The sequence below is a fragment of the Bombus fervidus genome, chromosome 7 (genome assembly GCF_041682495.2).
Source record: "Bombus fervidus isolate BK054 chromosome 7, iyBomFerv1, whole genome shotgun sequence".
Classification (NCBI taxonomy): domain Eukaryota; kingdom Metazoa; phylum Arthropoda; class Insecta; order Hymenoptera; family Apidae; genus Bombus; species Bombus fervidus.
This window is the reverse complement of record NC_091523.1, coordinates 6,439,253-6,464,471: the sequence shown is the minus strand read 5'-3', so window position 1 is coordinate 6,464,471 and position 25,219 is coordinate 6,439,253. Positions and strand designations below refer to the sequence as shown.

The following is a 25,219-nucleotide window of genomic DNA, read 5'->3' as shown; positions in this document are numbered from 1 at the left end:
ATTTGTGAAATCAAGTTGCATTACACGTGGATCGTACACGAGATACAAAATTGGAGAGCATCATCCTTGAGAATTGTTAGACTATTTGGACCTTGGACTCCGGCCCAATTAGACTATGCACACGTTCAAGCTTGCTTTTAGCCAAAATTTGATCTCTATTTAGAGATTACGTTGCCAGACCTTTGTACTTACGAACACCATTTCAGATTCTTCGCGTATAAATTGCACGGGCCGAATTGCCAGTTCCTTTCTTAACGAAATTTAATTTCAAGCGTTGAACTCCTACGCTAATTGCACTATATAAACTATCAAACGATGTTGTGTCAAATAATTATATTTACGGATATACGTAAGTAGATGATTTTCTCGAACGAATGATCGTACAAAATTCTTCAACAAATTCATAGCGCCACTACTCCAATACTATTTAAATAAACGTTCCAATAGTTTCTCGTTCTTATTAACACTAGTACTATCACACCAGTAAAATTGACTGGTTTTACAATTTTATTTTAAAATTCCTACTTCATGTTATATTTTTATCCGCAATGATGTAATGACTTTTGCAACGATAACCAAAAGAATAATATAATGAATTTTATTTTGTTTTTTATGTATTCAAACTGAAAATAATTTTGTATCGAGGCTACTTATATCAATACCAGTGAAAATGACTGGTACTTGTCAAAGCGTAAAAGGGTCCTCCAATCTGTTTACTGAACCCCAATTAATCAGTTCTCTCATTTTGTACAACTTCCCACACGTTTTTAAAATTTTTACTGCGTACTATTCGATATGACGATATCAGTTATCAGAAAAATTTCAGATCGATCGCCAGATCGCTAGATGATAACACTAGAAATACCACATTAGTCTAAATGACTGGTTCTACAATGTTATAAATGTGCCAAACCTCGTTTAGGGTTCATGGTCCCAAATGGATTAATAATATTAAAAATGTACTACATAACATGGAATTCCTTCTGTAAGAAAGTAATAAATTAATAAATATAAAAATATTCCATTATTACGTATTTTTTAAAGACCATTCATTTTGGCTGCTTTTAGTAGAAATAGTTTCGTGTTAACTATCGGTAGTTCTAGTGTTAATACAGCACAATAATACCTATAAGCAACGTTTGTCCGTATCACCAACTAGCGAAAAAATTTCATTTTCTACCGTCTCCTACCAATGCCGTGGAAAAATTCACCAGACGAACGATAAATTTCGCGTGCCTTTCGCAACGAGGCAGTTTGTTTGTAAAATTGGTCGGATCCCACTCGATACGTCTGCAAGGTAGTACACCGGTTAGTCCAACCCCTTTGTCCGGCACATAGGGACCGGAGAGCACTCGACGAGGGTCTCGGCAAACGTCATACCATGGCGAACTTACGGGCGCACGTATATATGATGTGTGTACATGCAGGCATACTCACGTATTTCATTGAAATAGAAAGGGTATTCGCCGGGCACGGAACAGTTGAGCCTCGCTTTCAGGAAGCTCGTCCATCTGTCGCTGAACGCATGAGGTCCGCCCTTGTCGTGCTGGCACACTCTACCGACCCGCGAGTACACTGCCTAAAACACAAATGCAGCCGGAGCTTTTGAACAATCGGCTTCTTCGATTCTTTCCTCTTTACTCGGACCGTCTTACTCTACTCTGCATCCAGCGCTATTATACTGCGTTACTTTGCCACCGGGATTAGGGGCAAAAGGAAAGGAAATTGTCGGTGCGTGAAAATTTGAGAATACCAAGAATATAGGGAATAGTAGAGATCATAAAGCGTACGTTACATATGGCCATTTTTTAAGAAATCGCTCGTTAAAGTGCTTTCGCTGACAAAGAATGACATTTCGATATTGCAATTTCGTCGCTTTGGAAATTCTGCATCGTAAAACGGTCTTTGATATCGAGTAGGTAAATATAAATAGGTAGCGCGTCGTTAATATTTCGTAAGCCTTACCTTGCCACAATTCATGTACTCGACGGCTGTTTCTCGGTAAAAGAAGAAGACGTAATCTTCGTACGCAAACGAGCTGACAAAGTTCGGTCCTGTAACAATAACGTTCGAATTTGTTAGGGGCAATGGAATTCATTCGAAACAAACAAACCAACCAGCTGGCTGCTGAAGATTAAAAAGAAAACACCCCACTGACCTCGTTAAAGAAATAAAATAAAAATAGTCAAATGCGAAGATGGAATCCCGCTGGGGGAGCCATCCACATGTTATTTAGCAATTAAGTTAGAAAAATTTACCGAATGTCCAGCTGGACAAATTGTAAAGTACAAATTGAATAAAAAAAAAAAAAAAAAAAAAACAAGCAAACCGTGAAGCGACGGTACATTGTTCGCGCGAGCTTATGCTACTTTAAGATTTTGAAGGGTTAAATTCATCGCTGTTTGTTTGTTTCGACGGGTATCTCCATCTCCGTATTTATTTTCTTCTTCTCATATCTTTTCCTTTCTTCCTAAATTACGCTTCTCGTTCGATAACGTTCCACGTATTTTACAATGCAGAGGAAATTATGCGGCCGTTTCGGATCCTAGATGGATCTTCCAATAACTTGGTAATTTCGAAAGAGCGGGCAGTATGATAAATTGCCAACGGGATCGCCGCGTGGAAATTGCGATCGATCAAAAATTCCCGAAGCTTTGAATGGATTATGTAATTTATACAAAACTTGCATCGCAAATTCGCAACTCGCAATCGGCGATAAATAAGAGAAGAATGAAAAAAAAAAATAAGATAGAAAAGAAAAAAAGCACGTCTGGGTGGATACGCAAATTGCAGCATGTAATTTATGCAAAGCTTCTTACATCGTTTAAGCATCGTCCATTGTATACGAGCTGCGAGTATAACAAACACAATACCATGCGATAACTTTTCACGTGCGACCGTGTCGTAAAATTTTATATGGACGGGGTATGATGAGAAGATACGGGAAATTCAAAAATAGCACGGCAATTGCTGGACTTTCTGTCGCGACCGGTTTTCCAAGTGCGATCGTTAAAACGTCGATTAAATAAATATCGAATATTTCAATTACCAGACGCAACTCGAGAGTTCAATAGTTCGTGTAAAAATGATTTTCCAGTTTAAAATTCAATCTTATCCGCAAACTCTCTGTTTTCTTTCAATATTTTACGGTTAAATTGATCGCTGTTTACGGCTCTGCGTTTTGTTACCTAATTAAGGCCAGAATTATTTACCTCGGTAGACGTCTGGTATTTTTCATTATAAAAATAAAAAAATAAAATATTTTGTACTTCAGTTAACCATAATAGTTACGCGAATAATAGAACGCAAACTCTTTCTTACTTTACTTTCTTACGCGATACTATGACATAATACTTCCGAGATACAAAAAACGAAGCAAGAGATCAGATGGAGCGCAATTAAAATTTAGAAACGTGGCAAAATCCTGCGCTGGCAGGAAAATAGAGGCTGGCGAGTATCGCGATTAAAAAGCTGAATTCAACACGCGAATATTCCAATGCAATTTGCGTGACTTCCATTACCGTTCAGCTGGTTGAGATCGGAGCGTTCGGTGCGGATCTTCTCCCTGTGAATCAGCGGCTCGCCACCGGAGAAGTCGGCCACTGTCGCTGCGTACAGCTGCCCCTCTGAAACATAAGTAAACGCGGTTCTGTCAGTTGAGTCAGGCTTTACAACATTTGCCAGATAAACGAGCAGTCGTGTCTGCGGCAATCGTCGAAGGATTCTGCCAAAGACACCGTGTACTTCGTTTTCAACGTTCCGCTCGTGTCACGCTGCAAATCGTTCTGGAAACGCGTCAGCACTAATCACCAATGTACTGTTCTCTGTTCTATGCTCGCGCAAAGCGAATCTCTTTTACGGAGATTACGCGAGTGCTCGTGGAGGAATCGCACAGGCTTCGAGCCTGGCAATTAAAGAGTACCGAATTTCACGAGGGACTCGCGAATGCGCGTGCTTCGTATTCATTTTCGCTGTTGGGATTATAGACGTGAGCACAGCTTGTCACTCTGTGACGCGTAATCTAAGATACGCGTGTCGCTTTATGCAAATTACGGCAACTGTTTAGTAGCGACGCGACGATGGCGGAGATGGTATCGGGATCGAGCGAATTTCTGACATCAACGGGGAAAGAGATTGCAGAGTTGGAATAATCACTTTCCCGTGTCTCTAACGATACATAGAGGTAGAAAATAATCGAATGCTTTTTCTTCTGTATAATGAAAACGATGTTCGGTTTAAATTCCTTGTCAGATTGCAATTTGCATTGGCTTTAATAACAAACCTGCACATCTTTTTATTATACCTATCTACGTTACCACGTTATCACGTAAAAAGTATTCTGTTTAATAACGCACATTTATAAGCTAAATTGCACGAGTATCTTTTTATGCTCGTTTTTCACACGAGCCTGACCGACGACAGGTTTTAGTTCAGCGTCGCTGAATTATCGAGTGTCAGCCGATCTTTGATAACTGTACGCGAACGTTGAATAAATGACAAAACGCCGCCACGATATTACGGAATTTATTAGAAGCGGTTTAATTAAACGTGCCTTGAAAGGCGTTTTAATTAACACGGCAGCCACGCGATTACACCAAGAATCGTAGATTTCGCGTGGAACAACAGCCGGGAACACGATTCAAGTACACAAATTTTCTTCGCCACCGTTGTGGTTATAGGTATTAAAGCGAAGAAAAGATGGAAAGCGAGCTCTTTGTGTCGGCGAGTGCTAACTAGATTGGCCTTCCGTGCAAAGGCTTCTTCCTCGTAGAAACTGCGAACTTGATTGGCTTTGTTATTGCTCGTTTTCCGTGGAAACTTAGCTACCGGCGTGATACACTGAGATTACCGATATATCAAACGCGACTGCACGAGATTCAACGTCAAAAAAAATTCGCAACCACCGTTTCAGCGTGGTAAGTATCACCAAGGAAAATAACGATCGCAAGTTATCACATATCACATAGATATGGGCAATTTTATGAGAAACTTGAGCAAACGCTTCAGTACTGGCACATAATACTCGTCAAAATAAGCAAAGAACAAAGCAAAATCCTAACAAACATCATTAGTTTCGGCGTTACGAGATGTTTGGTGTATAATGAACCGATTGCTTCCTTAAATGAGTCGATACAACGAATAGAAAACTGTAACCAAAAGAAATGCCAGGGATCTTCACAACGTGTGGGTGCTTCTACGAGAAAACGTATCGACGTATGTGTTGAGATGAACGACCGGCATATCGAACACACGTATACTGTAAAGTATACTGTAAAGATAATGCGTTTAACGTCGTTAACGTCGTAATTCAGGAGTTAGTATTTTTTGAAGCCATGCTTATTGACACTCTTTTCCTTCTTTTGACGAATAACTATGCATACGCTCGTAAAGTGTTTCTCCAACTTTTTTCCTTTCTATTTTGTATATCATTTCCACTCTGGATATTATTGATACTATCGATGCCAAGTATGTACATATATTTCTTTAATAGCCTTTAACACTTTGACTGTCACGTTGGTCATATGTGACCAGTCACGGTTTCTCCTGTGACCATCGTGGTCATTGGTGACTGGAGCGCTTGAACTTCTCACAATTGTAAAAATTGAATGGAAATTGATAGTTAGGGCATTTTGAATATAACCGATAAATAGAAGATACTTTGAAATAAAAAGTGCCCCATTGAACAATTAAACATTTTTATTAGAACATCAATAAAAAAAAATGAGAACAAATATTGCATCTAACGGTGCACTGTGTTTGCATCCGTATCTTTGAGGAGTAATCTACGAATATTATTATAAACACACCTTAGAAAATAATCGGAAATGCTGCTTTATAATCATATAATTTAAGTTAGAAGTGTGCACATTCCTTACTATTATATATAGACTGAGCAAATACTGTTTACTAATATCTTCTACATGTTTAAACAATATATTCTGCATGTTTTGCTTACGATGAAATAATGCGAATGATTTATTGAAATAAACGAAGCCTTGTTACAACATGTCGCTATCAAATGTTACCAAGGCGCCACGATGGTCACCCGTGACCACCAATAAGATAAACGGTCCATTGGGGAAGAATCTTGTCTTACATCATCGATTTATTATTATTTCGCCATTATATGCTTTGAATAATAAAAATACTCCCGTGGCGTCCTGAGCGAAACATGTGGTTTTGGCGTGACAGTCAAAGTGTTAACATCCAGCGGTACTATAGCACAGGTATTTCTTCAGAATATTCAATGATGTAACTCGTGTCGGTATAATATTTATGTACATACGACTAAATAGCAGCAACCTCTGATAAACGCTAAAACACTTTCTTTGAACGTGTCTTATCAATCTTTCAACACGAATCTGTACAGAACCATCGAACGGAGTAACGAAGAAGAAAACAAAGTGCTGTTGTTGCCGCGCGACAGACGTTCCAGGATCAAGTGGATTCGACAAGGTCGACGAATTTACTTGAAAGCAGGATAGAGCGGCTGACAACAAGATCTGTCCCTAGTGAACTCACGTAGGTGACCAATTTTCTCGCCGTGTCATAGAAACTGTGGTCGTGGAATCCCGCAAGAAGCCGCGGCTTTCCTGTGCATCAGAGTACACCGATGGAGCCATACCCTACGCCGATGTACGAGGCAACGTTTGCACGAAAAGAGAAAGAGAGAGAGAGAGAGAGAGAGAGAGAGAGAGAGAGAGAGAGAGAGAGAGAGAGAGAGAGAGAGAGAGAGAGAGAGAGAGAGAGGAGGAGGAGGAGGAGGAGGAGTGAGGGAGCATTTTACCTGATACTCTCGCGAACCAAGAGATCTACCAAGGCCATGCACCCTCCTCCGGCTTCTCGCGAGCCTTCCATATTTCACGTTCAAAAAGCACGATGGGATTTGAGGCTGGCCAACGTATGCGCGCGATAAGTGTATATAGTGGCGGACTGGTCATATATAACCGGGCAAAGTAGACGTTAGACTTAGGGGATGAACGTGCCCGTTGCAGGCTACAAATCTACGCTGAGCCCAGCAACGCCGAAGCTCGCGAATACTGTACCGTCGTCGTCCTGGTAATACCCAGCGACTGAAGGAAGCTTTCTACTACGTGCCGGCTTCTTTGTGCCGCGCTGTCGACATTATTAGCCCGTTCGACCGACGTCGCTTCATCGCAGACCGTGCGATCGCTATGTTCCAAGGAACGTGTAGCTTCGCGTTCGGTTTATCGATTTCGATTACAATTCGGATTTTATGTATACATTTGCTGCACACTGGGCTGCCTGGATATGACGACATCGTAAAACTGCTATGCACGCTAGTGGTTGGAATTTTGAAACAAAAAATGCCGCGTTACGAGCTCTTTGAACGGCTACTCGAGCAAGAGACACGGACGCGGGATTCCTGTTTCAAATATTTTGGGTTTATGATTTTGCGTAAAAAGTACAGGCTAAATGGTATATGTAACGTGTTATAAGCTGATTTGTTTCCTTTGGAATTATTTAAGACAGCGAAAGGATGCGATCGAAAATCTGAAATGTCTGAAGGTGAGATGTAGACGAAAAGTTCGGATTGAACCTGAAACAATGGAAAAATTCCTGCAATTCTATCGATCGAACATTGTTTGTCATCGATCGGTTAGTTTTATGGGAGAAGAAAACGGTTGAGTTTTCAGCTAATGTTATCTTGTTTAACGAGGTCGGCCGCGTGTCTCACAGGGACACGCCTGAATTGCAAATTTATGCATGTTCGTGTTTGACACGTCCGTTAGCTGTCCATGGTTCTTTCGTTATAGTTGACAAGCTGCAGGATTTATTTCATGCTAGCCTATCTTGAATGATGTGTTATGCTGTTGCAACTTTGAAGTGCTTAACGATGAATGAAAAATGTTTGCGTTAGGATTTCTAGTTGGTTGATTAAATCCTTCAGCCGGCAATACATAGTTCAGCTTCGTTTATTGCTTTAGCATATGTATCACTAAGATCTAAACCTATCTCTACAAAAATATTGCGAAATTGTCTAAAAAATACAGGACTTATCATAGTGCTATTTATTTCACGTAGAAAAAACGTTTTTTATCTCGTTAAAACGAAAATATTTATCAGAGTTTCACCATTCGTTTCATACACTTTTGTTCGTCAAATTTATAAAACTAGAATTTTCATCGTGCTGTTTTAGCCATTGTCTTTCGCCAGGCGTTTAAAAGAATCGCTCACGATATTGTCTATGCTAGCAATTTTAGTTTGAATTCACATTCTACCACAGAAATACACCATTTGCTGCGACTAAATTATACGCGATAGTAACATCTTGCTACGTGCTTTCTGGCGTTATAAGCTTTATACGACAAGTATCATTTTCTAGATACACTTTCCGCTAAAAGCAAATATCCAACCACATAGCGCTTAACGAGCATTTTCATTATTTTTTTGCAAAATTAATTTTTATAATATCCAATGTCTGGTAGAAGCAGAATACAGCGATGCACGTATTATGTTTCGTTTAATGAATTTTACACGCTTTAATAAGATGACTTTTATAAAACAATATCCAAGTAAATATTACCGATGTTCTCCGAAAAATGTACTTTGCTACTGCCGATCGAATATTTGGTCATGAACAGGAACTTGTTAAGCTCGCTAACTAATTAATTTCGATCAAATCGTTTCGAAGATTAATCGAAATTAATTGGATACCTCGACGAGTAAAAGCTCATGGCTCCGAATTGTTTCAAAACCACTCTGGAATTTTCTTTGTCCGCGACGAAATTCACTCTCAGAAGCTTTATTACGATAATACTGTTCGATTCGATGAGCACTGGCTTCAATCAATTAGAGGTGTTAAACCGTCAGACGTACTTTGCCTTGAAATTATTAACACGACACACGAATTATTATTTTTCAACACGAAGCGTCGAATTTCTCGTGTTGACGCAAGCTTTTGTGGGATTAATTAAGAAATTTTTCCTAATTGATAGGCGAATCGGTTATTAGAAATTAATTGGACGGTTCGACGCAGAGGATGCAAAAATGTTTCTTGTTAATTAATTCTAAACCATCTTCTACACATGGAGTTCATTCGTTCTGCAAGGCGATTAGTTTTCAGGAAACTTATTTCGTTTTATCTAGAAGAAAAATTGTATTTTTTCTTTTCTTTTTTAATTAATTTTAGAGCAGTTTCTGTATTTAGAACAAAGTTATACTATATACGGATATTAGAATTAACTCATAATAGGAGATTTAAACTAAAAATATTTCATAAGAATTCAATCTTTTACTTTATATTCAACTTCTCTATCAAATTGTAATTCAAGATTGATAAAAATCTAGTCTATTCTCAGTAATAGAATTCGATTAAAAAGGATCATCGGCTTTTAATAGAAATTCCTGTTTTATAATACAAAACTTTTTGACAGCATAGTATAAATTACCTGATCTTATTAAATGATTTGCTGTTACAACTGTATTAACGTATAAAGTACAGCGTATCACAGAAAATTAATCGGAATCAATACGTGTTAATTCGAAATCGACAAGAAGTTTTCTGACTAATCTTCGTGGCGAATATATCCCTGAATTGGCACAATTGGTCGTATAATAACGCGTAATTAAAATGCAGCTGCAGATCGCAGCTAATTACGAATGCAATTCGCGTATCGACGCAGTTAATTTTGGAGCCAGCGAAGGAACTATCGACGCCACGAAACCAGGATAAATGCGAAAATTAACTAAAAAGAAAGTCGAAGAAAATTGGTATTGCACCGCCATTGAGATTAGTTTGAAGGAAAATTGTATTACCAAATACCAAATAGCAATTTTAATGGAAAATTGTATTTGCGATGTATGCACTTTGTTTACAATTGTTTTCAATTTATTCTTTTACTTTCGCCCGTATGCGTAGTTCAAATAGTTTAATTCCATTCATAGACGTCGTTACATTGATGAACTTAAGTTTAAACTACAAGTTACTTCGTAATTTTAGCACCTCGGTGTGACGTTTATAGAACGCGCTTTAAAACAGGAAGTATATGACGTAATTTGAAATTTGACAATTATCTTAAAACGGTGCTAAAACGAAATGACTTCACCACTCAAACGAAATTGATACAAAATTTAATCGTCAGCTTTTCGTTTCTTTCGTCGAAAAAACTCAGAACGTGGATTCGCTGTAAAGAAGATCGCGATACCAGCGTGGCCAGAAGCTTAAGTTTTAATTACTGACCCTTTCATTTCCGAAATTATGCTGATAAAAACCATTTGAGCGGTTGCCACGAGGAAAAAAGGAGGATAGGAGAAAAATGGCCTAACGATCGTTTAAAATGCACGTGTCCGATAACGTTGAAGATGCTTCAGAAAGGAAGGTTGAATTGGCCGATAAGAAAGATACGATAGCGAATAAAGATGACAAGATCGTTAACCTAAGAAACGTTTTATTTTTTCTTCTGTTAGAAGCTTATGGGATCATGAATCGACAGTTCGATAACTATCGTGCACGATATTTGTACTTTTTACGCGCGGTAACTTTGATTGATTCAACGTTCGACCAGCATTTCTTTGTTCTCTGGTTTTTGTTTAAACATCGGGAAACTTCCGATCAAGATGACGTCTTTACTCGAATTGAACGTAGTAGATGATCGTTCTTTTTCACATGGAAAAATGCATTGCCATTTGAAAGAGTATCTGAAAGAAAGTCGTTTCAGAGGTTTCTTTTTGATGTATGACTCTGCCATACAATACGAATCGCGATGAGAAAGAGATACTTTCATTTAACTTGCAGCAGGATGATAATAAACGTCTTTCTGTAATAAACTTTTAATAATAATAATAATAATAATAATAATCGCCTTTATATACGCAAATCTTTTTGTAGGACCGTAATGATAACGATTCCCCTTTTTTATGTTTTATTTTGTACGGTAACTCATTTCACTTACGTTTATCAGATTAATTAACGTGTCTCTTAATTGCACGTACTATTTTCGTCGTAGCTATCGTGGCCTTTTGTATTCAGCTTGTACAGGCTACAAATTATATCTACCCTTGAATCTGGAGAAAACCGACCGCAGGATCATCAGGTGAAAACACACAGAGACAGAAAGTTAAGGACTCGTGGTGTAGAAGGGGCGAACTCAGCGCGAATTACCTTGCTTTTGATGCAAGTTCGCGAAAATACGAATCGCCAGTTCGATAACAAGCGAATGTTCGTACTGAATTCAGCTGTGTGGTACACGCGCGTTATTTGTGTCACTATTATTAGAGCGGTATGTGGACATTGCACTTGGAGCAGCCGGAACGGCAGCAGCCACGTTGATTCGGCTTTGTTAACGACTAACGACTAAGGTCCGGCCCCCGCTTTATTCCGCCATATAAATTTTACGCCCGTGTATTAACTCGGGTTTGCCATAATAACGCGACAGAATGATTTACGCTGATAAACGCCGACTTCGTATCGTAGTTTCCCTAAACCGGACTAAGTAGAACGTCGACTAAATTGAATCACGCGTTGAAATCGTGTTCCGAGCTTCCCGCTTCTACATCAACTTCCCTCGTTCGCTTCGTTCGTTTCGCCGAAATACTCTGATTTAATCAAACCTCTTCGAGCGGTTAAAAAATATGTAACCTGACCATAAAATTTAAATCAAACGACCATGGGTCGTCTACGATCCAACGACATCCATCGATTAGCAAACGAAAGTCAGTCGCAGTTTATTAGCTCGACGCGTTGTATTAACAGACTATGACTGTTATGTGTCAAGAACATCGATCCGTTGTTCGGTAGTATCGTGTCACTGTTTTTCACTTTTCTGTCCTTCCTCTTTGTTGCTCGACAGAAGGGAGCAATAGAATGGCAAGCAGAAGGGTTCAGATCGATGAGGATCAACGATAGCTCCTCCCTGGATCCATCAGACTTACCAGGCTAAACCTTAAATACACGTTGCACGCTTGGATTCGTAATACCTAAGACAAGGTTTCCTATCCATCCTAGCTGCTTCAGTCCTCATCTGACGCTGGTATTACGCATATTACACGTGTCTCGACTATTCACGAAGCTCGATGCCGCGACAGCGTCGTGGCTGGTTAGGGATGATAGTAATTATGTTTTCAACATCATGCGCATCCACGTAAGTATTTTCTCCTTCAACATAATTATACGACATACCGTGGAAAACTTTTAATTGCTGTAACGAATAGCGAAAGAGCCTGTTAAGTAGGCGTAATTATTACTTTGTTTCGGACAATGACGTAAGAATTGTCTTTCAATTTATCAATTTTGACGTAGTCTGTATAAATAGTAGCAACTTTATCGGTAATTCTGAATCTGTAATTTTGCAAATAATTTACGCGATTGTTTCGGTTTATATCATCGAGTTATTAATTAAGAACAAGCCGTTGTTGCTTTGATCGTTGCAAATTATTATTAATCGTAGACGCGTGTCATATTTTACTACCATTAACCCGTTCACTGTGGTATTTTATCTCAGTTACCAGAGCGTTAATTACATTTATCGACATGCTACGAAAAATCGAAGAAAGATAGTTTATAATTTCGTAAGTATTTTCCGCTGTTTCACGTTTGACGAGACACTCTGCTCGAACGCGGAACGACGGTGAGGAAATTTCGAAATTTTCTAAAAGGACCAAAGCAGTTCGAAAATCGAAATAGCAAGTTACAGAATCGGAAATTTCGCATTAATTAAATCTAACTGAATAGAGATTTTAGAGAAAAATATCTAGACTAAAGTACGATCTATTGTGCGTTCAGAAAATACCAAAAAAAAAAGATGGAAAAAATACAGACGAAAGAGAAAAGAAATAAAAACTCGGGGAAAAACGGTGAAAAAGCTTTCTGAATTCCTTTTTACAGTTTTAAACCCTTGACTATCGTAGGAAATAACAAATTTAAATGAATCGATTCGCGTATAAAAACGTACAAATTAGAAATACGATAACACGACGAACATCTCGCATCTGTTACTCGCGATAATCATTGTGTAAGTACTTTGTCCACAATATATACACTCCTTATGGCATTATCGCTCGTACATATATGCCGTACAGACGTCATAAATAGTCATTATTCAAGCTACGTATTTATACGTCGAGCTCATTGCTCGTTCTAATAAACGAGAGAGGCAACAGGCGCGTTGCGAGATTTCGAGGATTTGCAGAAATCGTATTACAACTTCTCAATCTTTGCTTTGCTCTGATAAAATGTCTAATAACGATTAAATAAGTCTTAACGACGTACATATCTCGATACGAAGGCAGCCGAGTTTTCTAATTAAACATAATTACTGTATTTACTAACGAGCGGAAACGCACAAAGTTACTCTTCTTGAAATTATATATTTCTCAATTAGTTCACATTTTGAAATCCTCGCGACGCGAATCTTTCCTTAAATAGATTTTAATATACTATGTTGAAATACTTTAAGCGTTACGACGTTATTCTGCAACTCGACCGAATGAAACTCGCATTCTGACTTCATCACCCATTCACCAACTTCCTTCAACTTCATTCAACGAAACAACCTACCTAGTTCCATTCCTTAACTTCTTTCCTAGCCTCCGAAGAAATTTATTAATCTAGCAGGCATATCTCGCATTATCCGCAATACGAAAATCCAAGGAACGTTGCGTTCAACGAATTTTCCGTGTGCAACGAGTGCGAACGATTTAGCATGCTCGTAACCGGCTTCGTTATAAAATTAGCCATTTTCAGGTACACGCGGCCACGTAGTAAAAAGCAAGCTGTTGGCCGCAACCTGCACGATAAATCTACACGTCCATGAAATATGGATAACCAATCTCGCGCGCGACGAAAGGCGCGGGCTTGTTAGATTTTATACTTCGCTGTCACTGGTTACGGCACACACAGGACATACTACATACACGTGTACACAAGCTGTGTTACACACTGATCGCATTGACCGTGACAAACACGTTGCTAGTTCGCGTGGAATTTCTTCTTTCGACACGGGATGAAACGTGATTTCCAAGGATAACGTTGTCGCGGTCGAAGGTTAATTAAACTTCCTGAATACGGAGCTCGTCATCGAAGCGCACGGGAATCAGGCCAAACCCGACAGGCGAAAGTTCTTCCGTCGAGACAACGAAAATCGTAAGTAGCTCGCTTCTACTCGATTCCTTGATCGATCTTCAATCGCCGATTGTTGGATTTTCATATTCCAGTAATATACGCTGTTTCGATATCGACCAATTAATGATAATAATGAAACGAATAATGAAACAGGAGAAATAAGTTTCTGCGAAATACGAACACATCGTGTAAAATGAATAAAAACGTTCCACATCCGTGTAGAACGTACGCTTGTTACAAGACTTTCTCACAACTTTTTAGCCATAAAACTCACGTACTTTTCTCTCCAGTTTTTCTCAACATCGATATAAACATCGAACGTAATGCCAAACGATTAATTACGAGTTTCTTGGTCATAAAATCGTAACACAGACTTCCTGGATTTTCCGCATTGTGAACGGATGTCGCACGGTAGCTGACATCGGATAACGAATTATGAATGAATGATTTGTTAAGTAAATTCATTGCGAATGGTCTTCGTTAACCGAACACGCCCATGTTCATAAACTATAGGCTTTCGCAGAAAAGGAACGTTTGATAGAGATATTTACGACCATAGTTTATTTACTCATACATTTATATACTCGTATATTTTGTCTTGCTTCCAGATACTACGTTACGACTGAAATATACACATACATCTTCCATATCTCTCTCTTTCTCTCTCCTTCTCTCTTCTTCACACTCTTTTTATTTTACGTATTTTTTTTTTTGCACATAGAAAATATCGACGTACGATAATGATAAATTGGTCGGACTAACAGTTGCAACGAGACGTTTCGAGATTTTTAGTAGAGCAAAACGGTTTTGAATTCTAAGTACACAAGACAAAGTGGAGAAAAATTACATTTCTGACAGTTTAGAAAAGTATAACGCATTGGACGACTGGGGCTTGGAAAAAGTTTGATTCGTCGTGAATTAGTTGATTAAAAACTAGTCGGCGATGTTTCGATTAATACTTGAGCGTGTATATCGCAATTATGATCAAGTGATCAAGGAAGAAGCTCGAAAGAAACAGAAACGGAATTCCCTCGTTTATTTAGAACACGTCAGACGGTCGGTTCACCGAGTATCATTTATTTCCAACTCCATAAAACTTTCTCGACGGGGAAAATTCAATCGATTTGGAGCAGCAACTCGGTTCGAGAGCTCTTTCGAGTCACGCTTTTTGTTTAAAAATCGCTGGAACTTCGACCCGGCGATGATGCTACTCCGAGCTCTCAGTCAGAATGCACAAGGGCGTATATTTTACTTCGTTTTAAACAAACGGAATTCGTTTGAAAAATTCTCGACGTTCCAAGGGGAATCATATTTTCAAACTTCCTCTCTCGAGTTTTCATACTTGATAGTAAAACGACGTACAAAGTGGAGAACGTTTATGTTACAGAATTAAAAGATACTTGTAAATCAGACGCTCGAACAATGCCTCGATCAGCATATAACCAAGTATTGTTAGCGAGTTTCGTGGTTTAATAAACTTTAGTAATACAAACTAAGTAAAACCTTCCTAATAAAACGCTAATAAACAGTATTTGAAGTACCTTCTTCTAATTTCCTACGTAACTTCTTTCCTAACATCAAACCTCTTGCAATCTCTCAAAATTAGCTCCAACTACTTCGCTCTACTAAAGAACAACAAGAAACTTTGCTCCTTTCGTTTTCTCTTTTTCTTGGTCATTGGCAAAAGACTCTCTTTAAAATCTGCAAACCATTCTTTCGATACTCGCAAAGAAAACATAAAAGCACCATTGAGTTGAACAAGGAAAGTTTACAAGACAGTGATACTACTCGAACAATCACTCAAAATATCGCAGCGCTCGTTCTTTCCAACAAACGAAAATAACGATCACGAGAACCGTTGGTTGTTTTCAGCGGATCGGAATGTTAGCGTTAATTTTCAAGGAAAAATTGAACCGCGGACTTGGCCACAGCCGCGATTAGATTTCAGATTCGAACGAACTGAACGGACGCGGCGCGTTGTCTTGCAGAGGCGGAGCACGAGGGTGGAAAGCGAGCAATCGTTCCGGTAAATAAGCTTCTGCGGTTTCCTGGATTTCATGGTGGATTCGCGTCTACGAAATACAACCGTTCGTTCCGGCAGAATGCACGTTGCGATCCTACGATCGAACGGATCCCTGTAGAGTCTCTTAAATTTCTCCTAGAGCGGATGTTCGCAGCTCTGGTAGGAAAAATCATGCTCAACGGAGTTTGGAAAGCAAAGTTTAAAAAAAGTCTGATTATCGATTTTGACATTAGGAGTGATAGGGATGAGAGACAGAGATTCTATACTGTACGGACAAATTCTTTCGTTACCAAAGGTAATTATAGTCATCCGAGTGTGAGTCGTATACTATCCATTGATACCTGACATAATCGCTTTTCTACAGTACAGTTTATTGAGATATGTATAATTTTGTGTGCTAGACTAGATTGACCGCGTATTAGTGACACACGTATGTGAATATGAGTGTGTGGAAGTATATGTGTCTCGAAAAACAGATGAATGTAACTGTTCCGTTGGCAGTGTGGTATGGAAGATGGTGAGACAAAGAGAGTGCTGAGATGCGTGCAAATGTATATCAACGAAGATCCTGGAAATCGTTTATTAAATAAATCTAAAACTATTTTAATATGAATTCTAAGTGTAACCTTAGTGTTCCTTTACTTTTATTTCAGCGATTAAGATTCACAATTCTCAACACAGTTATTCTATTTAATCGCATTGTTTTCTATTGAACTATTGCATTGTTTATTAACGGTTATGCGTCAAGACTGGCGAACAGTCGGACTATAAATTTGCACGTTTGCCCGTTGGGTATATGATATGCGTAATCTAATAGTTATCGAATGATCGATTATTGGTTACGACGGCAGAACGTTGCTACAACGTTGCTACAATGTTGCTTCGGGCATCATAAAATCCCTTTGTGTTTTATTCAACTCGCTACGCACGCGGAATGTGACTAGTCGTCATCTGGCAAATATCTATTCCGACTATTAGGTTTTATTCAGATCAGTTTGCCGTTTGATCATCAAGGGTTTGCACAGCGAATGGATATTTATCCTGTTAATGGAACAGCCTTAAATTCAATTATCAATTTCGTACGCGTCTGTTTTCAATTAAAACCATCTTCCTTGATAGTAAGCTACTGGTTATTCCTGAAATTTTTCAGAAACGTTTAATATAAAAGAGATGACGCTGTCTCGACGAGTATGTAGCGGACAGTGTTGTAGCAAACTCCGCATAGGACAAGATGCCACTGCCTGTTCTTGTTCGTTACTCTGCGTCCTTTGTAAATTAACAAGGAAATAATATCCTTGATGCGCCAGGGGAGTCCGTGGAGCAAACAAAGCCAACGGGAGTTCCTTTGCCAAAACGGCGAGGACCAACTCGTTCCTTTAATATTTACGGAACAACATAAATATTTGCCACGGTCGTGTGGTAGTGAGATAAAAAATTTGCGTGGCGGTGAGATCAAAAATTTACGTGAATTCTGATCGACCCGGGACGGAAAAAGTCTGGTTCATGATTGAAAAGGAAGCTTTAACCGAGAGATCAAGCCGAGAGACTCTTTGCCTTTTAAATCGGATTCCAGCCAAGTCTCGAATGAACTTTCGCGTCAAGTTTGTCCAAGATTTCCAGGATTAACCACACCCCTATTAAACGATTCGACGACCGATACACCGTATCAGAAAGAGACTACAGCTGATTAAGGTTAAACAGAATCTGATAGAAGATTTACGAACAGACAAAAAGTTCTTGGCTCTAATCTAAACCGTCGTTTAAACGAGCAGCACCACCGTTTTTTGGTTTAGATCGAATAATCTCGCGCAAACATTACCTTCCGCGTTTAATGGATATACTTTTGCCTATCTTTTACTTCGTAACTTTTACCTTCTTTATTTTATCACATTATACATTCATCCTATTCATATTGGAATTTTATAAGATATTTAGTGATATTTAGTGGTTTAGCCAGCAAGCGATAATAATTTTACCAGGGAAAGCATGTCTTTAACTATCGTCAAGTTAAACATTCTTTTGAAGACGAGCAGTTGAAATTTAACTTTAAAGTCGAAGATATTTTATTCTCAATTGTCTCTGTCATTCTCGATTATCTGCCATTTACTGTACGATATTTTTAATAACCGCGCGTGTAACATTTTATTATTCGATTAAATTCGAGCACCTCGGCAAATGAAAAATATTAAAACAGGTCTAATGCATATTTCACGCTTTCGTTTTCAAAATTGAAGATCGAAAGAAAATCAAAACTAAATCATATTCCAATTCGCGTTTATCACGTCCGATTCATAATTTGCTCCATACGCGAAACCACGTTATCGACGACGATACAATCGAAATATCCGAAAATTCGAATCTAACTCAATCTGTACATCCTTCTTCTACGTGTAATACAATTAATAATCGAACGTTACTATCTACCACGCTAAAATCCACTTCTAGCACGCACCTTCCGTTCTCTAATTAACGATCAATCAAAATGTTTCCCGAAATCCCAAACGGCAGAGAGAAGCTTGATTTATGACACAGGAAAACGGCTGACAAATATTTCCCCATGTATTACAATGTGGCCGAGACCACTTTATCGGACCATATACCAATTTCTATAGCACAGCGCTATTTATCCACCAGGTATATCGATCTTGCTTGCATTTCAAACCTTGTTTTGTCGCAAAACGATAATTCCATGGTCTACTCTTCGATATATCGCGTCATTGATGCAATTAATCCAAGGCAATAACTTTGATGCTGGAAATTGCAGTCTCTAAACCTTCTCCACCTACCTGCCATTATTTTTCTCTCGTTAATTAATGAAACTTGCTTATTCAACCTAAACGACAACACGTGTTTTCTTCGTACACCGTAATCGAATTTTTGCAATTAGAAAATTGAAAACTTTTTCGCGATTGATTCGCCCGCGATAAACTTCCCTTTAACAATGTTTCGTTAGGACTCGTGGTTCAACTTCTTGAATTTCATTTCTTATGTTTTTCTTCTGCTCGTGAGAATTTTGATCAGGCAACGATATATTCAATCGTTTTATGATTCGAACAACGACACGAGACGGCATAGATGTGGATCGGCAAAATTAATTCCCTTTTGTAATAATTTTGTAAATGGATTAGGTCTTCTTTTGGTGCAAGTTTCATTTCTGTTCATGTTTAATATCGATACTGATACGTAGATATCATTTTAATTCCTCTTTTCTATCCGTTTGAACGATAGGGGATTCAACGATGTTGCAGATTCTGAGAATGTGCAATAAATAATTTATTTCTGTATTCGATATTTGACTGCTCTTTACTGTGAAAAAAATTTCAATTGTAACACGTAATAATATTTAATATTTCTTATCGTAATATGAAACTCGTATTATGTCACTAACTATTCTCCTTTTTATTTTATTTGAGTATCTATTGTCCTTCCTCGCTTAGTGGAAACTCCTACGTTTCCGGTTAATGTCGTGGCTTACCCGTGACCCACATAGCATGAAATGTGATAATTACTAACACGATGTCAGTTATATGAATTAATTGCGAGTTATGTGCATGTAATTGTCCAATTTGTCAAGGACGCGTACAACTCTGCGATGATATGTGTTTTCGAAAAGTTAGTATAACATCTTTATCTTCTGCAAGTACGTCGAATTAATTAGTTAAACATTAATTTTTCTTTATTTAATAACTTGCAATAATTTATTCGAATTAAACTTCGTTTTAAATGACCGAAGAATTAAGTTTGTAAGCATCAAGCATCTCATCTAATTACTAATCTTATCGGATATAATTACAATCTTCATACTTGTTCTATATATCATACAAACAAATATTAGATTCTTCCTAACAGGGAAAGTTTGCAATTTTTAATTGTTTCAAACTTTGTGTGCATTCTGTTACAGATTGTTCAGTTACATCGTTGAACATTAACGCACAGAATCTCTTTTCTTCGATACAGAAAAGCGTCCTGCTGCCAGTAAATTTTACAAAAGAATTATCTGGATATCAATAACACGTTCATGGCAAGTTTTTTACAGCGAAATTATATTCGATATATATTTCGATACGCGATTCGATTACTTTATATAACATAAGCATTCGCTAATAAGATTGTAGAAAATATAATTCATATACGTATTTACGAATAACTATAATTTCAAAAATAAATGTAAATGCCCTAATGTAAATATAACGTATTTCACAGGATTACCGAACAACCGCGTTCTAAACAGTCTCTTAATTGTTTTAAATTACATACATATTTTATGTGGCTGCGATAGATTATCTCAGGGAAATTTATTTCACTGAATGTAACGTGGCGTACCAACAACACGATTCAGCGATCGCTCATTGCTGTTTTTATATTAGCTGAGTAATCGTGTTGCACATTCGAACGGCACGCATCACACGTAAGTTACTCAAGGTACAATCAATCGGATCATTGGTTTCAGAGGTCTCTTCTTTGTTCGAAGAGTCGGCCGCCGTTTCTCCTTGCGAGCGTACCACTACCGAGGCGATTAAAACGTACCAGCAACACGAGAGCGTGCATGGTGAATATTTATGATTCCGTTAACATGTTCGCGCGGAACTTGATTTATGAAGGCCCATTGCACGCGTCATTCATCAACGTGTTTGCGATAACGAGAGCCGGGGAACCCGCGAATCGTATCTTCCTGCTTACGCGCGTTTTTACATCGTTTGATGTTGATACCCGTACAACTTCATCGACGACCAACAGACGGCTTGGTCAGATATCGATGCACCGAAATCGATATTCGCCACGGACAAACGCGTCGCTCGTGTATAATAGCCGCGAGATTGATATGACACGAAGAGAAAAGAAAAAAAGGAAAGGGAAAAAGGGAGGGGTAAGAGGGAGAAAGAGGAGAGAATATAACTTGCACGCCGTTATGACATCTGACGCAGCGAGACAGATATTCGGTGGAAAGGCTGACTGTCAAAAGTACAGATCTCTGCTCTAATAAATTTCTAGTTTTCGATTTCCGAAACGATTTCTTGCGCGTCGACCTTGTACGCCGGAAGTTTTCAGCCGCAACGAAAATCCAAGCATGTTTCACCGTATGAACGCAACGCGAAGAAGCAGAAGCTATCGCGTATGTAGTACGTGATCGAAGTGCGATCTAACGTTCCACTATATTTCCAACAGTTTCCGACGTATGGAGTAAAAAGATGAAAACGACAGGTAACAGACAGGAAAAGTATCGGTTATGACGTTATAAAACGTGCTTGGACCCTGTTCGTCTTCTATTCCCTTTTGTCACGAAGCCGAGATAGCGTTGGTCTTGGCATGCAAACTCTTTTCCTTCCTCATCTTCGTCTCTAACCGATCGCGTTCGATTCGTTCGATAATTTTTATTAAATTTCAACGTGAAACTTTTTGTCAGTCGAATCGATCAAACGTTCGTAGAATATGATGTATTCATCGCGGACGACAGGGTTTTGCTGTCTATCAGGTTTCGGGATATCGATGTATTGGGTTGGCAACTAAGTGATTGTGGATTTTGTCAATACCACCTAATGGCAAAATCCGCAATCACTTAGTTGCCAACCCAATACTTGCCTCAGCACGTGGAACAAAGATAATATTTTGTTCGGAGCAAAAAGCCTGATTATGAACAATGTTCGATATTACGCTATCGTAACTATTGATCTATAGTACGTATTTACACGTAAATATTCCATACGAATATCTTTTTTTTTATATCCTAAAATCTTTACAATTTGTCCAGACAGGAAATTTCATAAATTGGTATATATTAGGTTGTCCGAAAAGTTTTTTTCGTTTTATAAGCAAATAATCGATGCACATTTTCCGTTTTATATTATTTTATCGAATTACGCATGATCCATTTTGTTCTTTTAAAATAAAGATCACAACGTTTGACAGATTAAGTTACATGTTTGTATAAAGATGCATCGTTGTAAAAGACGTCTGTAAAAGAAAGACACTTTTCGGGCAACCTAATAATAGCGTATGTATCTCGAAGATGTCTATAATGAACGTAGATTTAATTTTCTAACGTTGTATTACCATTTAACACTTATACAATTCCCTCTTCTAACTTCCAATCTCTAATACTTTTCTCAAGCAACGCTCAGAAAAATCTAACTATTCATTGATACTATTCGCCTATTGAAGATTTAACAGACGTTCTTGACTCGTCGAGTTCAGGTTTCGGGGAAACGAATGATTTCAAATTTAAATAGCGCGAAACACGGCAAGAGCAGCGTCGTCCATTTCGCCATCCCCTTTTCTTTCTCTTCGTTTTAATATATATTAAAGGGATTATGACCGAGGGATTCTACCGAACTTTTAACAACTATGGCCGCTATTGTTTGAGTTTTCGGCCTCCTACTCTCCACCCTTGATGCTCGAACAGCGAGGGCAATCGCGAATTTCTAATGAAACGTTGCTCGTAGAAATTGTACGCTTACGTCGAAAAGCGGCGCTGATTATTATTTACAAGATAAAGAGATATTACGCATCGATAAAGAAATTATTACAAATATCGCGTATAAGTTGTCGGTATATTCACTTACTTCGCGAAATGGCATATTTCACCGTTTATTTCACGCGTGTACACTTGTACCCTAATGTTTCAGAATGAGTTTTATCGGAAGATAGAACGCGCTATCCGGTTAGTCGTTCCGTGTTCATTTATAACTCGACGATAATGTCCTCTTTTTCTTTTTTCTTTTTTTGGCAATTTCGTAGCTTCGAATGACTATAGTTAGCAACGTGCGTCGATTAAATCATCGATAACTGCAGTCTATTGTTTGCGCTCGTTTATTTCATTTATTAACAGGCGTAAAACCATCGCTGGACGCGTATGTACTTTTGATCAAAATGCCAGTTTGTCTATATTGCTTTAATCTAAATCACCTCTTTCATTTTGGGAAAATAAATCGAATAATGAAAATTTACGCAGAAAATACGTACTCTCTTCCATTCTTGGCTCGTCGTACGAAACTAAACCAGGAAATAGAGACGGCGCAAGCGAGTCCATTTCTCTTCTTTCATATGACAAAATGAAATAAGAAAACCTGGTGACAGGCATATCGAAACGCTGACGGTGAACGTTCGTTTGGTTACGCGGTCAAACGGAGTTTTAGGACGCGTAGGATGACTTCTCTCGCGACTTGTGATGAAATTAGCGTCACTTTGTGGTCGCCGAGTTTTTCCAACTGTAATTTTCGAATTTATCTGCTATTTACCGTTTCTGGAACGTTTGAAATTTACGTCATATCAAGATTACGTTGAACGCGTCATGTTCGGACGGTTCTTCAACTCGCGTTCTAAATACCGTATTCTTTATTGAAAATAATGTATAGTCTACGATGTTGGTGATTTTCATTCGAAAAACGGACTAAAAATACGTCGGTTAGATAAGAGTTGAAAAAAAGAAATCACTCGATAGTCGAGTTAATTGAACCTCTATTTTCGGGATAAGCTTCGCGGAAGAAATTAGGATACATTGGTGGAATCTTGGACGAAGTTTAATAAACGTTGTTATATCGTCGTTTTATGAAATGAACTGAAGCGGTAGCTTACGATTAAAGATGATATCACCGTGCTTGGTAGTAAGTTTAAAAAATGAAATGTCTAAATTACGTTGACACGGATAGACAAATTATCTGACTCTGCATAATCCATAATTTACACGCTTTGTACTCGAGTCTGGGGACTATTTCTAACGAAAGTTACCTCTCACCTTGCAGAGAAAGTCTGCATTTGCAATTTATACCTTGAAAATAGCTTCGGTTTATCATATTTTCCAACAATCCTATATAAAGAGCGATCCATCAAAATCAGGACATCTAATTATCTTCTTTGCTACTAAAAATACAAGAAAACATTGTAGGCGAAAGTTGGTAGTTCCGTACGGCGCCGAATGAGGTTTAGCGATAATCTTTTTTAAAAGTAATTTTTCTTCCAGCCAATCAAGATTACCTGTATCTCTCTAAGTGAAACCATACGTCTTTTCCTATGTAATAGTACAGATTTTTTGAGAGCAAATCCATCATCGTATATCGTATATTCATAAATCAGTTCGCTCTATCACCGTATATGAAAATGTAGTAATAAATATACAGTATTCCTCTAAAAATATTATAATAAAATACATGTTAACATGTTATTAACTGGAATATTCATCGCAGTGTAATTAACCAAAGTACATAAAAATAATGTAGAAGAACGACAACGTTAATTAATTAACATAATAAATCAATATTAAAAGTAGCTTCGTTCGAAGCGATAGCCACTAGCCTCGACCACGAATCACCAGAAAAATCTTCAAAATATATAAATGTTAAATAATATTGTACAATAGCGTTCATTTCGCTAAACGTACACGTATCTCAAGATTTTTGTCTTATCATCTAAATTCCACTATCATCTCGTATCTCGGGCGCAACATTATTTTAAGATAGTTGAGGTTTCCTAGAAATATATGTGATTATGCGAGTTACCATATACATATTCAAATTGTTTAATAACGTGTTTGCACGTACACGTGTATGTAGGAAACCGTAAATGGAACATGAGGACAAAAATAAAGGTAATTCCATACAGTTTTGTAGAATTTGCATTTTCCTTCCTATCTTCGATTTTCTCATTGATATGAGAACGATGTTTAAAGCGACCGTAGGAAAACAGAGCACAGGGTAAATAGCAGGGAAATTTTCGAAGGGTAATTTAATAATCTCAGAAGACGTTGGCCTGTGAAGAGGATGGAAAAATTCGCGGGTATCCCGCGTGACGAACTACATATCGTGCAACGATGATACAACCGCGTCACGCTTCTGCATATTTCTTCGTCGTACATTGCGGCTGAATTACACTGGGCTCCGTATCTTTTCTTTTTCTGGAGTAGGTCGCCTAACATGCGATTCAGTCACGCAAGCTAGTTTTATGTGCGCCAGCCTCCGCCTATCGCGTTGGTTAAATGCAAAAATTAAGATGTATTACTTGTAAACAAGATATACACGATACAGAACTATCGAAACGAAAACTAGCATTAGGCCATTATCCGCGTCCAGAGACTTTAGATATCTTTTCCTTTGTATTTGTAGTTACTGTGAAGCTGTATT

At 38.2% G+C, this 25,219-nt stretch overlaps 1 protein-coding gene across 3 annotated transcripts in view; it reads right to left on the bottom strand.

The window, feature by feature from the left end:
• Nucleotides 1-25,219, bottom strand: part of LOC139989066 (semaphorin-1A) — a 368,578-nt gene that overhangs the window by 34,039 nt on the left and 309,320 nt on the right. For all 3 annotated transcript variants that reach the window (XM_072006980.1, XM_072006978.1, XM_072006979.1), the window contains exons 7-9: nucleotides 3,522-3,626; nucleotides 1,966-2,054; nucleotides 1,438-1,579 (exon numbers count right to left, since the gene is read on the bottom strand). In XM_072006980.1, the coding sequence (XP_071863081.1) occupies nucleotides 1,438-1,579; nucleotides 1,966-2,054; nucleotides 3,522-3,626 (336 nt within the window). The remainder of the gene's footprint in view (nucleotides 1-1,437; nucleotides 1,580-1,965; nucleotides 2,055-3,521; nucleotides 3,627-25,219) is intronic.